The sequence below is a fragment of the Pteropus vampyrus genome, unplaced genomic scaffold, assembly GCF_000151845.1.
Source record: "Pteropus vampyrus isolate Shadow unplaced genomic scaffold, Pvam_2.0 Scaffold126, whole genome shotgun sequence".
In the NCBI taxonomy this organism is placed as follows: Eukaryota; Metazoa; Chordata; class Mammalia; order Chiroptera; family Pteropodidae; genus Pteropus; species Pteropus vampyrus.
In genome coordinates, this window is record NW_011888907.1 from 821025 (window position 1) to 835940 (window position 14916).

The 14916-nt window shown below is 56.5% G+C and overlaps 2 protein-coding genes across 2 annotated transcripts in view; one reads left to right on the plus strand and one right to left on the minus strand.

Moving 5' to 3' along the window:
* Nucleotides 1-528: 528 nt before the first annotated feature.
* NUDT18 (nudix hydrolase 18) lies at nucleotides 529-4140 on the plus strand. The gene is made up of 3 exons (XM_011366672.2): nucleotides 529-802; nucleotides 1715-1928; nucleotides 2155-4140. The coding sequence occupies exons 1-3, from the start codon at nucleotides 641-643 to the stop codon at nucleotides 2748-2750; spliced, it is 972 nt and encodes a 323-aa protein (XP_011364974.1). The 5' UTR covers nucleotides 529-640; the 3' UTR covers nucleotides 2751-4140.
* A 466-nt stretch (nucleotides 4141-4606) lies between these two features.
* The window catches only part of FAM160B2 (family with sequence similarity 160 member B2), a 14685-nt gene continuing 4375 nt past the window's right edge, over nucleotides 4607-14916 (minus strand). Inside the window, exons 2-17 of the mRNA XM_011366674.2 lie at nucleotides 13876-13954; nucleotides 11651-11820; nucleotides 10997-11101; nucleotides 10786-10908; nucleotides 10358-10567; nucleotides 10056-10252; nucleotides 9599-9707; nucleotides 9317-9393; nucleotides 8777-8966; nucleotides 8103-8248; nucleotides 7879-8007; nucleotides 7628-7718; nucleotides 7291-7434; nucleotides 6791-6931; nucleotides 6477-6577; nucleotides 4607-6253 (exon numbers count right to left, since the gene is read on the minus strand). Coding sequence (XP_011364976.1) covers nucleotides 6115-6253; nucleotides 6477-6577; nucleotides 6791-6931; nucleotides 7291-7434; nucleotides 7628-7718; nucleotides 7879-8007; nucleotides 8103-8248; nucleotides 8777-8966; nucleotides 9317-9393; nucleotides 9599-9707; nucleotides 10056-10252; nucleotides 10358-10567; nucleotides 10786-10908; nucleotides 10997-11101; nucleotides 11651-11770 — 2022 coding nt within the window. The 5' untranslated portion in view covers nucleotides 11771-11820; nucleotides 13876-13954 and the 3' untranslated portion in view covers nucleotides 4607-6114. The remainder of the gene's footprint in view (nucleotides 6254-6476; nucleotides 6578-6790; nucleotides 6932-7290; nucleotides 7435-7627; nucleotides 7719-7878; nucleotides 8008-8102; nucleotides 8249-8776; nucleotides 8967-9316; nucleotides 9394-9598; nucleotides 9708-10055; nucleotides 10253-10357; nucleotides 10568-10785; nucleotides 10909-10996; nucleotides 11102-11650; nucleotides 11821-13875; nucleotides 13955-14916) is intronic.

Genomic DNA, 14916 nt, shown 5'->3' on the forward strand with positions numbered 1-14916 from the left:
ATCGTCTATGTCTACTTCCCCAACTTGATCAGAATCTCCTCCAAGGCAAGAGCTAAGTTCCCCCTGCTACAATGACATTCAGTACATTTTTAGTGAAAGAAAGAGGTTATTTGGGAAGTGATCATTTCGGTCAATGAAGTGATATGTTTATGACCAAAGCTGGACAGCGGGTCCCAGCCTCGGCCCCGGGCCTCTGTGACGTTATTGGGTTTGTTGTGATGCCACTGTCGCTGGCTACGGTGGCGCTCCGCAGCCTGCAGGCCGGATGACGTAACCATCGGAACCGGTGCGGACATGTGCGCGCTGGAGAAATTAGCAAGGCTGGCGGCTGGAGGTGCCGGTAAAGAGCCAGGAGCAAAGCACCCAGAAGCCGAAGCTGGGCGGGGTCCGCTCGGCGGGGAAGGGAGCCTGGCCCCCTTACAGACTGGTCCCGCCCCGCGGTGACCAGCCAGCCAATCCGGGAATGCTGCGGGGACGAGCAGCCTATCAGCGGCCGGGGCTCGGCCGCAGCTTCCACGTTCGCGAGCATGCCCAGCGCGAGTACGCGGGGGAGGGGACGAAGCACCGCGGGCCGCGCGGGTCGCACCCCGCCCGGCTAGGCGGGTTTGCGGGACACGGCTGCCGCCTCCCAAGGAACCCGATGGCCTGGGAAGGCCTGGCGGGGGAGCTGGCGGCGGTGCTGGAAGGCCGGGGGCTATGCGTGCAGAGCTGTGACTCGGAGCCGACCGGGGAGCCGCCGGCGCCGGTGCGGCTGCGGAGGAACGTCTGCTACGTGGTGCTGGCCGTGTGCCTCAACGAGCAGGTGAGCGTCCACCCGCCGGCCCCTTGCCCGGGTCACGGAGCGCGCAGCCAGCCCCGTGGGGACAGAGGACCTACCGGCAGCAGCCATCGCTTCTTTGTGGGTGGCGCTTCCTAGTTTTGCAAAGCACTTGCACTTACACTGACATATGAGCCTCGTGCGGCCCAACCCTACGACTGTCCGATGTACAGAGGAGGAAACTGAGGCCAGGAGCCTGTTTATCTTATCATACTGGGCCTCAGTTCCTTAAAGTGGGGGGACTGTCTTAATTCTCCTTCCTTTCCCCAGAATCTAGCTAGTGCCCAATGTTGTAGAGTGTGCCCTCTTAAAGATCTGTCCAGGGCTGCAGAGATCTCCCCAGAGTCCCTTGGACAGTAATGATGCAACCTGCACTTAACACCCGGATCTTCTCACCCCTGTGTGATGCTCTTTTTGGCGCTGGTCCCTGTACAAGTTGTTGTAACGACAACTAGAAGGGGCCAGGGCCAAAGGTAGGAGTTGTATAGGGTGGGGGGATGTTTCAAAACCTAGATTCCAGTGAGAGAAAAGGCCACAAGCAGTTTGTAAACCAGGAGGGGAAGCGAGAGATACAGTGATAGACAGTGCAGACAACTTGGCAACCCCCACCGTGGGGCCTGATCCCCAGGCCCTGAGGCAGCTCCCAGGAATCTTACCCTCTTTCTGAGATGGAAGTCTGAATGCAAAAGCATGAATTGCAGAGAGGGGTATCTGGCATCCACACAAGGGTCAGTCCCTGGGAGAGCTCAACGGTCTGACAGTGTCCACCAGGAAGCGGGTACTAGGCAACTGTGTTTGAGATTTCTGGCCCCAGGGCAAGGGAAAGTTGCTGGCTGTGCTGCTCCTTTGGAGCCTCCTGCCTGGCTGTGTGGGGGTGAGGATCCTTTCTCTCTTCAGGATGAGGTGCTGCTAATCCAGGAGGCCAAGAGAGAGTGCCATGGGTCATGGTACCTACCCGCGGGGAGAATGGAGCCCGGAGAGACCATTGTGGAGGCACTGCAGCGGGAGGTGAAGGAGGAGGCTGGGCTGCATTGTGAGCCTCTGACTTTGCTGTCTGTGGAGGAGCGGGGCCCCTCCTGGATCCGCTTCGTGTTCCTCGCTCGCCCCACAGGTATGGCCCACCTGGTGGCAGCATTGGCAGGGGGCAATTGACACCTTTCCCCCAGCATGACTTCCAATGAGATGAGCTCCTATTCTAGCTGGTCCAAGTCTGGCATCTGCAGATTCCAGCCTGAGGGTCAGGGCTAGAATGGTTGGGTAGCTTTTGACTCTGCCAGGCCCAGCACTTCTCTCAGCACAGACCCTTTTCCCCACCCCGTTCCCCACACCTCCCCCAGGTGGAGTTCTCAAGACTTCCAAGGAGGCAGATGCGGAATCCCTGCAGGCTGGCTGGTACCCACGAACCTCCTTGCCCACTCCTCTGAGGGCCCATGACATTCTGCACTTGATGGAGCTGGCTGCCCAGTACTGCAAGCAGGCCAGGCACCCTCTTGTTCTGCCCCAAGAGCTTCCCTGCCGTCTGGTCTGCCAGCGGCTCGTGGCCACCTTTACCAGTGTCCAAACAGTGTGGGTGTTGGTGGGCACGGTGGGGATGCCTCACTTGCCCATCACTGCCTGTGGCTTTAACCCCATGGAGCAGAGGGGTGGCATCAAGATGGCTGTCCTGCGGCTGCTACAGGAATGTCTGACCCTGCACCACTTGGCAGTGGAGACCAAGGGGTTGCTTGGACTACAGCACCTGGGCAAAGACCATACCGATGGCATCTGCCTGAATGTGCTGGTGACAGTGGCTTTTCGAAACCCAGGTATCCAAAATGAGCCCCCAAAGGTTCGGGGTGAGAGCTTCTTTTGGTGGAAGGTGATGGAGGAAGACCTACAAAGCCAGCTCTTACAGAGGCTTCAGGAGTCATCTGTTGTCCCGGTCAACAGATAGGAAGGTGCCATCGGTGCAAGGAGTTGGGAATCTGTGCTCCCTCCACCATGGTGGCTTCGCCACCCTCTGAGGGAGGCAGGTTAGCAATCAGGGATCCTGTTGCACTAGCAGCAGGGCAGTTCTCCTGCTCATGAGGACTTCCATCTCTTCACCGTGGAGCAGGTCCCTACATTGCACCAAAAGGGACAGTGCCTTTAACCGAGCAAGGAGTCCAGAGCTCAAGGCAGTGCTTCCTAAGGGGATATTAGAGCTTTCTGGACCAAAGACAGCATCTTCTCATCATTTTCCATGCCCCCTGCCCCACCTTGGTAAAGCCCTAAATCTGGATTCTCAGGCACTTCAAACATGAAGCGGGTGCTGGGGAGGTCGCTGCAAGGGAATGGACTTTGCTGCGTAAACCAGTGTTGCTTACTTTGCCTCCCTGCCTAAATGTCTCTGTGGGAAGTGAGCAGGAAGAGAGGACTGCCCTCGAAAGAGAAGCTCCTCCCTTGTCCCACCAACAGTCACCCAGGCCTTCCCAGACAGCAAGCCGATGCTGCAAGGGCCAGCCAGCTGGGTATGGGGCGACGGGGGCAGGCAGGCTTCCCACTGTCCGCCACAGCCTATCTCCAGCCCTCTGGGGCCCTCTTCATTTTGCTTGCCAGGTAGGAAGTGAGCACACTCCCTTCAAAGTTTGAGCCTTGAGAATGCCAGGGGGAGCCCCTGGTGGGGGAGGAGCTGTAAGAGCTGCCCCTGCCTCGGTTTCCTTCTCCTTGAACTCTGCGAATGACCCCTCCCACGTCACAACCCAAACCAGATGGAAACCCTGTCTTCATCTTCCCTCAGCCCAGCTGAATCATGGTAGAAATTGTTTAAAGAAAGAACTTTATTGAAATTTAAGAGAAAACCAAAGGAAATGAACAAAGAAAATATGGTGTGTTCTCCTCACTGCATCTGAAGTCCAGATTTCTGATTTGGAGCCGGAAAACACTTGATTGGGCTTCCCTTTTGAGCGATGAAGGACCAAGGTAACCTCAAGCCACTTCCTACCCTACCTTTGCCTTTCGTGGCCACCATCTTGTCTTTCTGGACTCTGTAGCTATGGTAGGGATCCTGTCCCCTCTGAGGACAAATATCTTCCCAGTAATGAAACCAAACCCTTTCACTCTGGTTCACTTCCGTCTTAGGGACCCACCGGGCCGTATCCACACCAATGGTCAATGGTCTTTGCTCCCATTATTTAGCTTACAGTGGTTTTCAACCCTGGGTGCCCATTCGAATCACCCGGAGAGCTTTAAAAACAACTCTGGGTCACCCCTAGAGATACTAATTTAACTCGTGAAGAATGGGGCCAGGGAGTTGGTATTTTAAAAAGCCAACTAAGTGATTCTAACATGCGCTGAGGTGAGAACCATTGACCACCCCTCTTGAGTCTTCAGCTCGCTCTGCCCTAGCACACTTTTGGTGACCCCCTCAGAGGATCTCCACATACATTTAGAGTGAGAGTTTTAAACTATCAGGCCCACTGTTCACTAAAGTAGTTGTACAACGCATGACCTAAGCACCTGAAAATGAAAGTTGCATACAGATGCTCCAGACGGCCTACACCCTCATGGTGTCTCTGAGGCTACTCAGCCCTCAGTCGTGGGCAAGCTGAGCAGAAACAGTGTTGCCAGGAGAGGCTGTTCCTGGCAAGCGCTGAGGAACATCAGATTTGCTCTGCCAGAGCCTGTCTCTGTTTACCACCACCCCACCCCCTCCACCCCAGTGCTGAAAAAGGAACTTAATTTGTCTTCCCTGGGGAGGAAGATGGGCCCGAATTAGCAGTGGAGCCCTGGGCAGAAGGACACGAAGGATGGAGAAGGACAGGGCAGCAGTGTCCACGCAAACCACACCATTTATTGCCGTGGTGTCTGGGGGACACCGTGAGAATGCCAAAGTGCATCGAAGCGGGGAGTGTCTGTGATTCCTGGATGCTTGAACATTTTCTGAATTGAAGAGTCCAGACCCAGTTTGCCCACTGAGCTCTGCTCCCGTCTCACACCACACGCACACGCGCACACGCACATGCACGCACATACGCGGTCTTTCAGAGCAGCGGTTCAAGTCCTCCCCAGCTTGGAGGAATGCGGGAGAGGTAGAGGTCACTGAGTTTGCTCCTCTTTCATGTCACCTCTTGGCAACCTGCAGCTGGCTCCTAGAAGCGGCATGGGCAGGAAAAGGAAGCGAAAGGGGCTCTGGCCTGCTCCTCCCTGCCCAGGAGCAAAGCCAGCAACTGCAGTCCTGCTGAGGTAATGCCTGGCGCCGCCTGTGTGTTCCTGCAGGTCGAGACAGATTCAGGCCGGGTGGGGTAGCAGTCCCAGCCTCCGAGGGCATGCGGGGAGAAGAGCATCAGGATTGCTGTCTGTGCCCCAGTCCCGCTCTGCCAGGCCTTGGGCGCCTGCAGTCAGGTGGGCATCCTGGCCTCATCTGTACCCTGAGCTCCCTTGCTCCCCTGGAAGAGCAGTCCATTGAGAACACTGGGCCTGGCCTTCCCCCGTCTCTGAGTCCCTCTGCCCAGGTGTCGTGGACCTGCTGAGACGGGTTCAGAAGGCGCCAGAGAGAGAAACCAGCTGGAGCTGGAGCCTGGCGCCCAGCCCCAGCTCTCCAGGCCCTCTCCCGCCCCAGTGCAGTTGCATCAAGGTTCTCATTAGCAGCTGCCCCCGCCTGGGCGCGGAGCATGCTTTGGCCATTTGCCATGAGACGGTTGGGGATTTTGCAACAGTGTCCGGGAAGACCAGGCAGGCAGAGAGGGCTACCCTGCCATCTACTGCCCCTTCCCCAAAGGTTAAGTCAAGGAAGCAGGAAGAAGAAAGGTCAAGTTTCAGCGGCATCTATGGTACCTAGGGTGACAGTGACAGGGCTCCCATGTCTACATCTTTCTGACCTACGGTTCTGACCGGCCTCGGAGCCATCAGCTCACTCCGCGTTGTGCCCTTGAACTGAGTCACAAGTCTTGGCCCACGCCACAAATGGCCCGTAGAGCAGGTGACAGACACAGAACACAGGAGAGTCTTGGTTCAGGTGCTCACTTGGCCATCACTGAGCTTCCCTGGGAAGGCCTCAAGGATACCATGCTGCCCGGGAGGTCCCCTCTTTTGCTTCTTGGCTTTTGGTACCTTGGAGACCCACTTCCTGAAGCCCAGCCTGGTGTAGCTGACAAGGAAGGGTGTCTGAGGTATCCTGGGAGCTAAAGCCCAGGCCTCCAGAGGCAGAGGTCCCTGGATACAGAGGAGATGGAGCCAAGCCCCCACCTGGGAGAAGAGTGGTGGCGGCTGTGCCAGGCAAAAGGCAGCTCCTGGGCAGAGGGGAGGACAGGAGCCTCCCCTCCCGTCATGCTCCTGGCTCAGACATGCCCTTCCGGAGGCGGAGAGAGGCACAGGTGAGGACCATGGGGCGGGAACTTGACGAAAGCAATGGCAGCCAGCTCCTTGCAGAATTCCTCCAGGACTACCACACCCTGGAGGAGGGTCTGGTGGTCCAACCTAAGGGAGAGAGCACAGGGTCATGGCTGGGAGGCATGAGGTGTGCCCCCAGTGTGACGTCCCAGTGTCACCGAGGCATAACCCAGTAGCAGACCCCCTCTGAGTGAGGACAGAGCTCAGCAAGGGGTCCTCTGCGTCCTGGCCTGGCATCTCCCTGCCCTGAAGCATTCCGCCCTCCCAGCCAGGGCTCTTCGCCAGGCACCCACTCCCCTCGGTTACTTACTGCTCCCCAGGGACCTGACCCATCAGCTGCTTGCGCACCAGGAGCAGTTTTCCTGGGAACTGGGGTACCCTCTGAATTCTCTGCATCAAGTCCCCAATTACCTAGAGGAAGAACAAGAGAAGACTGAGGTAGGGACCAGGGACACTCCAGTGGGGTGGCTCTGCTGTATCTGTATCCGCTGTATCTCAGTGTGGTATCTGTGCTTCCCCTGGTGCTGGCAAGGGTCCCCACTCCTGCAGCCCCCGACCACCCTGTCCTGTTCCCCTCCCTCCCTGCCCCACCACTGGCACATACCCTCGGCCAGGCATCCTTACCCGGACGAGCACAGAGAATAGGCTCCTGCAGCCAGGGGCCAGGTTGATGTAGGGGTCCAGGAGGTACTCGTGGATAAGGGGGTGGGGGAAGAGGGCGAGCCGAGACAGGACTGAGGTCACTTGCAGGTTCAGGCTGTATGGCTGCAGGGAACACGGTGGACAAGCTGAGGGTTGCAGGGGGCGGTGAGCATTTTTGCACACCCCCGGAAAGGCGCCTGGCCAGTGTGAACGTGTGCGGGGGTGAGAGACTCACGTGATGTGTGTGTGTCATGGATCCCCTGGGGCTGAGGGCCATAACATGTTAGGGCGTGTGGAGCAGAGGCGAGACCGGGCTTCTCGCCTGGCGAAAGTTGGGGGGTGGGGGTGGTGTGGAGCTGAAGAACCGAATACGACTTGACCCCTGTGGTCAAGCCCTGCTCTCCTGAAGGACTCCAAAGGCACCCACCTGGGGTGCTCCTGTGAGCCCGCACCCTCTGGCTGGGCCCAGTCCTATTGGCTACCTGTTCCAAGATGCGGGACATGCGGTCAAACAGCATTCGGAGGAAGTGACCCTCAAAGAAAGGCCGCTCGGGCTCATGGGGGTCCAGGGGTGTGAGTGCCAGGGGCCAGCCCCAGGGGGCAACTCGGGAGCTGCACTCCTGGAACTGAAACAGGAGAGAGAGTTAGGGGGAGGCCCATGGTCAGCACACAGAGGGGACCGCACGGGAGGTGGGCTCAGGGCTCTTGGCTAGAGCTAGGAGCATCTTGGGCAGAGCTCAAGGAGGCAACAGGTAGAGTTATCAATCTCACAGCTTTAAGGGGAGAGAAGTGGGTGTTGGCAGAGGCCTCAACACTCACCAGTCCGTAAGCATCGTGGACATATGTGTCATATCCAGTGTCTTCCAGGAAGGCTGAGGTCTTGGCTTCCTCAGGCACGAGGCAGAGGAAGCTGAGAGGCAGAAACCTCGGTGTGGCGGGCCTCCCCTGGTGCCCTGCCTGCCCTGTTCCACCCCCTCCCAGAGGAAACACCTCCTGCCCTGCACCTCATCAGGGCTACGGCTAAAGGCAGAAAGACTCAAGTGGCTCAGACTTGCTGACCTGCCCCCTACCTGTTGACAATTTCAGTCACTGCCGTTTTGCCATCTGAGTTGGTGGCAGGGGCTGGGGGGTGCTTGGCAGAGGGCTGAAAGCCAGCATTGAGGAGGCCATCTGTGAAGTAGGGGTCCTCCTCCAGGTCTCTGTGGCCAGGGCACACATGCGTGACACCAATGAACCAACGAAAGAGTGAGAGTGGGGGTGCTGAGGGCTGGGGTGGGGCCTGGGTTTCACTTACAGGGTGTCCTCATAGCTCTCAGGCTCCGGTGAGCCCCGGACCACATACAGGCGGCCCTCGAGGTGGCACAGGATCAGACTGTGGATGATTTGCTCATGGGGCTTCTGGAGCAGCTCCTCAAACAGCCGCAGCGTGGCAATGCTGATCTGGGGCAAGAAGGGGCCAGCGGGATGTCCCTTCCTGCCCCAGCTTCTGGCTATGCCTAGGAGTTGTTCACCCAGACAGGGGAAGTGCCCCTAGAAAGGGTCCCCTCCTTGGCAGGTTTTGGGAGGTGTGAATGGGTGTTGGCATGGGAATCGGAAATCCGGCTGGTCCCAGTTCCATTACTAATTCGGTGAGCAATATCGGGCATGACAGTTGGCTTCTCTTTGCCTCAGTTTCCATGTCCGATAAATGGAATATCGGCCTCAGCTACTTCACAGAGTGGCTGTAAGCCTGAAACAAGCCCAATGAATATAAAAGCAGAATACAGAGTGCCATCACAAGTATGTGATCACGGAAAATGACTGTGTGACAAAGCAGTCTAGTCACCAGTTGCTGCATCACTGTTTTAGGGTTGAGGGGAGTGTTTCGATGTTTCAAAGGCAGAACCACCTGGAAAGCTAGTGAAAATGGAAATCTCTTTGGCAGGGGTGGGATGGCAGCGAGTGCTGCTGAGGGCCCTCCCTCCTCACCTCATCAGAGAGGTGGTCACAGTGCCTGACAAGGTGAGTGCGCAGAGTGCAGGGGCTGTCCCCAGGGACTGCAGGCCGCTGCTCCGTGCCCAGGAGGAAAGCCACAGCCTCTCGAAGCAGCGCAGGGGAGCGGAGCTGGCGCAGCAGGGCCGTGAGCAAGGCGGTGGTGGTGAGGATGCTCTGCTCGGACCTATGAGGAGAGAGCACTGAGCCAGGTGGGGGCGGGGAGGCCAGACAAACAGAGACTGGACGAGTGTGGGGGTGGCAGAACCCCTTTCTGGTTACCTTCTCTGGCTAGTGTCTCCCTGCTCACTCCCATCCATCCTGAGGTCCTGGGGTCCAGGGCAGAGGCCTTTGCTAGCTCACAACAGCTCTGAGCCATGTGTATTGGGGGACAAGGCCTGGCCAACATGAACTGATGGAGCCCACAGGCTCACTTACTCAAGGAGTTCCCTGGCCATAAGGACAGGATGGGGCAGGTGGGGTGGGTGGCTCGATCCAGACCATGGCCACATCTGAGGGGACTGGACGCAGACTTACACGTGCAGGAGCTGGGGCTGCAGAATCTCCACAAATAACTTCTCAGCCACAGCCTTTGCCAAGGCATCCGCAAACACCTGGGCGCCAAAAAGCATGCCTTAAACATACTTACCTTCGGCGACAGTTTTCCGCTGAGAAATAACTATCTTTGCACAGCGTCCAAGACAACAGGGACAGGGTCCCGGCTAACCCAGGGCTCTGCCTGGCTCCTGGGAGACCCACTCAGTCCTTGAGGTGGAGACAGCGAAGGGAGCAGTGCGAAGCAGGGAACGCTCTCCTTACCGTGTGTGCCTCCATGATGAGCTGGTCGCAGTAATCGAACCACCCCAGAAAGGCAGCCAAGGCCTCTTTGCCAGGGAAGGAAGCCTCATCAGACGGGGCACTGGGTAACCTGCGGGGGGTTGAGGGAGGCGCTGTGAGGCCTGCCTCTGCTCTGCTCTGCTCTGTTCCAGGAGCTGAGCCCTTCCTCCTAGGCCCCGGAATCTCTGGGGCAGGGCAGGGACATGGGCGGGGGGTGGGGCGAGGTGGTCAGTTTTACTGGGGGCTCTGTGGACAGAAGCAAAAGTGAGGCTTCCCTGGAGGGTGAGAAGGCCCTTGGGACAGGCTGTAACCTCTGGAAAAGGGTGGCCAGCAGGGGTCCCCATCCCTCCTGGAAAACAAGAAGAGCTGGCTACCAGAGGACACGCAGGGCTTCCAGCCCCTGAAGATGCAGCCTCGCCTTCCCTGGCCAAGCACCTACCTCCAGCTGATACCTTCCAAAGCAGCAACGTCTGCAGGGTCCAGAAGGGTGGGCATGGACTGGTACAGCTGGCAAAGGTGCTCAACGATCACAGGGCAACAGGGGCTGCTCTGCACCAGGTAGGTGGCGGCTGCCTGGGAAGCCACGCTCACCAGGAGCAGCAGGTTCTCCTGGGCCTTCAAGGCCACCCGACCTTTCTAGGGGACAGGGGTACAACTTCAGGGGCATGCACCTGAGCCCCCAGGTCTTCTCTGAGCAACCCGGCCCCCAACCCCAGCACAGGCCTTCTCAGTGGCGATCACCTTGCTCTTGCACAAGCCAGTCAGGGAGGTGATCAGGTTGCTCTCCCCAATTCCTCCATCAGGCTCCTCAGTCTCAGCAGGCAGCGGGGCTGTCAAGCCCCAGGCCCCACAGGAACCCCTGTCGGGAGCCCTGTTGTGGGGGCTCGCTGGCTCTTGAGGCAGGGCGGTGGGTTCTCTGGATGCCTTCTTCCTAGTGACAGTCTTTTTACCCTACAACGGAGGCTGGATGGGGCCAGGTGGTGGTGGAGTCCATTCCCCATGCCGCCCCCTTGGGATGTGCAGGATGTGCTGGCTATCAGGGCCTCGGCACGGGGCTGGAGGGGAAGTCGCCCGAGTGCCTCCCTAGTGACCCACGCTACCTCTGCTTCCTCCAAGGGGCTTGCCCTGGGTCTGGGCCCTCCCGTCCTGTTCCCCAAGGAGGCACTCACTTCCAGGATGTAGGTGAGCAGGGCTGGATCCTGCTGGATCTTGGAGCAGAGGACGGTGGTGAACTGCACCTCCTCCTTTTCTGTGAGGGATCCGGGAACTGTCCCACCAAGCCGGAGAAGTTTCTGGAAGGGGAGCAGGACAGAAACGGAGAGGCAAGAGTGGCAGAGAAGAGAGGAGGTTTTACCCCCAGACACCTCTTAGGCCCCTCACCTGCACAGGCCTGTGGACATTGAGGTAATGCAGGAGGGGGTGCTGCACCTGGGCCAGCACCTTGCTGAAGAACTGGAACACCTGCTGCCGCATGCCTGGCGGGTACTGCGGGTCAGGGAACAGAATGCCTGTCAGGAGAGGAAGCTGTGGCCCCACCTGGAGCACTGCCCCCCACCCCCACGCAATTCCTCCCCTCCTCGCTGCTCAGAGGGCACCGTCGCTGTGAGCCTCCTCCCCACTGCTGAAACTGGCCTCGTCTGCGCTGCCAGCTCCCTGTCCTGCTTTCTCTTTCTCCATAACCTTGTCATTAACTGAAAACCCTACATGCAGGCTCCTTCGTCTTAATCACTGCTGTGTCCCCAGCAGTTGGGACACAACCTGGCACTTGGCTGGTCCTCAGCACATCTCTGCCGACTGAATGACAGGGAGCCTTTCCTCAACCTCAACGACAGCGAGAATGAGACACTAAAACAGATAAGCAAGGGGACATCGGGGGAGTGCGAGGTCAGCCGGCCCCAGTGCCCCTGCCCCTCCATCGCCCCTAACGCTCCCTGCCCCAGTGTCAGGACTAGGAGGAGCACACAGGTGGAAGAGCCTGGAACTCAGGGGCCTGGCTTGCACAGAAGGTTCCAGAGGCACCGAGGCCCAGCCTACCTCGGCTTTGCCCAGGGTGCACAGGGTTTCTAGGATCTTGTGCTGCAGCAGGTACTCGAGGCAGGGCCCGGCCTCGCCCGCTGCCTGCTGCCGCTCCTCGTACACCAGGATGTCCAGCATCTGCTTCAGCCGCCAGGGAATGTCCGTCTTCTTGGCTGGGGTGTTTTCATCTGAGATTTAGGTAAAAGGGTGAGTGGGGGGAAGATGGCACTCTGGCTCCATGGGGTCAAGCTGGTGGGGCCTGGAGCTGGGGCGGCTGAGGGCAACCTAGAGTGAGGCCAGGTTAACAGTCTGCTTCAAAGGCTGGTGGAAATGGAAGTTCACAGTTGATGCCTTCATATTTAAAAACACAGAAGACATAGAACAAGGCCCAGGATACAACTGAGAATGTGTACATGCCCCAGTGCTTTATCAGAGGGAAGAGCATCATTTTTTTCTCCAAACCCTGGGGCCTACAGAAGGATCTTTGCTAGGGCTGCGGGCCAGCTCTGGGCCTGAGTGAGAATCTGTGGGCTCAAGGGTCTGTCGTATAATTTAGAAGCTGTCTTCTAGCAGCTTCCTGACAGATAACCTCCTGAAGCCTGTTTCTGTCCCTTTCACATTCATAGAAGGCAATACTCTGTTTCTTAAAAAGCAGGAAAAAATAATCTGTGCACGACCAAGTGTTTGGACTCAAACCTGCTGTACCGTGTAGAGGTCCTGATGGAGAAGGTGGCCTGTGGGGATTTCTTAGGCAGAGCTGCAGTGGGTGGAGGAATTTTTTTTAAGTTTTAGTACTCTGAGACAGGCCTTGGAGCACCCCCTAGTTTTCGTGAACACACGGGGCTCTTAAGTGAGGTAACCTGCATCATCTACCACCTACCTCTGGTGTAGGGACTGCCCACTTCTATGTAGGGAAATCAAGGGATTGGGCCCCCGCAAAGCCCCAGGCAGACTTGGGTCAGCTCTGGATCTCTTCCTACTCTCCTGATGGATTGGGGCTCTCTGTCAAGATCTAAAATCAGTCTAAAGGTACAAACTTCCAGTTATAAAATCGGGCCTGGGGAGGTAATGTGCAGCATGGTGGGTATAGTTAATAATACTGGATTGTATAGTTAAAAATTGCTAAGGAAGTAGATCTTAAAAGTTCTCATCACAAGAAAAAAATTGTAACTATGTGGTGATTGTTAACTAGACTTATTGTGATTATTTTGCAATCTATCTATATATTGAATCAATATGTTGTATAACTGAAAACTAATATAGTGTCATATGTCAATTATATCTCATTGAAAAAGAAGAGAGATCATCAGTCTAAAGCAGTCATTCTTAACTGGGGGCGATTTTGCACCCCTCACCCCGGGGACATTTGGCAATGTCTGGAGAAACATTTACGGTTGTCACAATGAGGACGGGGAGCTACTGGCCTCTGGTGGGTAGAGGCCAGAGTTGCTGCTAAATATAATACAATGCACCCCCACAACAAAGAGCGAGCCAGTCCAAATGTCCAGTGCCAAAACTGAGGAACCCTGTCTAACAGAAGGTTCAGAGGGTCCCTCAGAGTAGTCAAAGCCACTTTCTAATTTCTTGGGTGAGCTCGGCCTAGAAATAAAGTCTTTAGGAAAGCTGTAGGCTGGACTCAACCCCAGTCTGAACTCCAGGAAGTGAAAGCTAAGGACCCAGCACAGGGTTACCTAACAACCAGTGTGCATCCGCCAATATCAGCTCACTGACTACAGAGCAGCCAATCAGATTTCGCCCCCAGGGAGCGAGACTGATGGGCCCAGATACCTCAAGGCTTTGGCTCTCTGGGGTGTCAGGCTGGGAGAAGAACCGAGGCATGTTTTATGTTTTTGTCCTCCTCCTACCCCTGACTCTACAAGGGAAATGTCCTCCAAGTTGGCTTAGGGAAAGGAGGAATTTGTTCAATTTCTTTACCATTCATCAATAAGCCCCCGATACAGGCACTTGAAGACTGAAGGCCTGGACGCTGTACCCAGCTGGAAGCTGAAGGCGATGGAGCTCAATCTCTGCCTTGCAGGGTAGGCCAGTGAGACCCCCGACCTCCTTGTCCCCACTCCCACCTCACATCCCTCATCTCGCAAAAGGTCAGAGTAGGGCCAGCCCACACTCTGAACTCCTAGGAAGCAGATGTCACCTTCCCCAGGACATACGTGCCTCTGAGCTACATGGTGACTCTGCCCATACCTTCTTCCCAGTTCCCTGCAGGGGAGACCAGGCCCCACCTGTGCTTTCGATGTAGTAGTGCGTGATACCCTTCCAGTGCTCCACGAACGCCTCCAGCAGGTCAATGCTGGGCTCCCGCTGCAGAGAGAGCAGAGACACAAACTGCGTGATCACGGGCTCCGCTGCTACCGGCACTCATCGGAACAGACATTCTACCATCTACTAAGTGTCGGGTCAGTGCGAGGCCCTGGAGGAGGCACTGTGATCCCGAATTCTCAAAAGGAAGAGTAACACATGTATAGGAAGCACGTCCGCACTGTCTCCATATCTTGCCAACAACCTCCTGGCACTTCTCCCCAGAACCCCCCTCTCCTGGAAATGCTGTACTCCTGCCACATGTCATGATGCCACAATCCCTGTCCCAGAGGAGTGAAGAATGTTGGTGCAGTAAACAGACAGAAACAGATCATTTCAATGCAACATAGTTATGCTACAATGGAGGTACACAGAGGAAAACGGGGGGTACCCCCAAAACAACAAAAGCAAGACAGAGATGGAACATGTGGTAAAGACGAAACTTTCAGGTCCTTCTGAATCTGAGACTCTGTGAAAAGCTGTGTTCAAGGCCATGACAGGCTCAGTTCAGCCAGATGGGTAACGTTAGCATAATATTAAGAAAGAGCTTTACTTGTAATGGGAGTGCAGCTTTGGGCCAAGGCTGCAGGCTGTACAGCCCTAACTCCTCCTTAGCTAGCTCTGCTCCCATCCATGCCTCCTCTAGCTCCTTCTCTTGGCCCTGGGGGATTCTGACTCTATGAGCAAGCCCTAAATGCCACCTTCCTCCCCGCACCCCGCCGCCATTTCCACAAGTGCTCTTTCCATCTCCACGGTCTTGTTGGAACTGACCTTGAACTGATAACAACCACTTTCCCTGAACACTTCTCCCAAAAAAGGGCATTTCTTCTCTTTCCTTGCAGAGCAAATGTTTGCAAGAGAAAAATGCACAAAAATGCACAGTCCCTCCCCACAGACATTTATTTCTACCATTTGGTCTTTGCTCAGGCCACTCCTCTGCCCAAGATGCCCTGTGCCCCCTACAC

What these genes read in the sequence shown, in the direction of transcription:
- NUDT18 (XM_011366672.2), top strand. Translation starts at nt 641, where the DNA reads ATGGCCTGGGAAGGCCTGGCGGGGGAGCTGGCGGCGGTGCTGGAAGGC. An exon ending in CCGTGTGCCTCAACGAGCAG is followed by an intron (nt 803 to 1,714) that starts GTGAGCGTCCAC and finishes TTCTCTCTTCAG; the next exon opens with GATGAGGTGCTGCTAATCCA. An exon ending in GTTCCTCGCTCGCCCCACAG is followed by an intron (nt 1,929 to 2,154) that starts GTATGGCCCACC and finishes CACCTCCCCCAG; the next exon opens with GTGGAGTTCTCAAGACTTCC.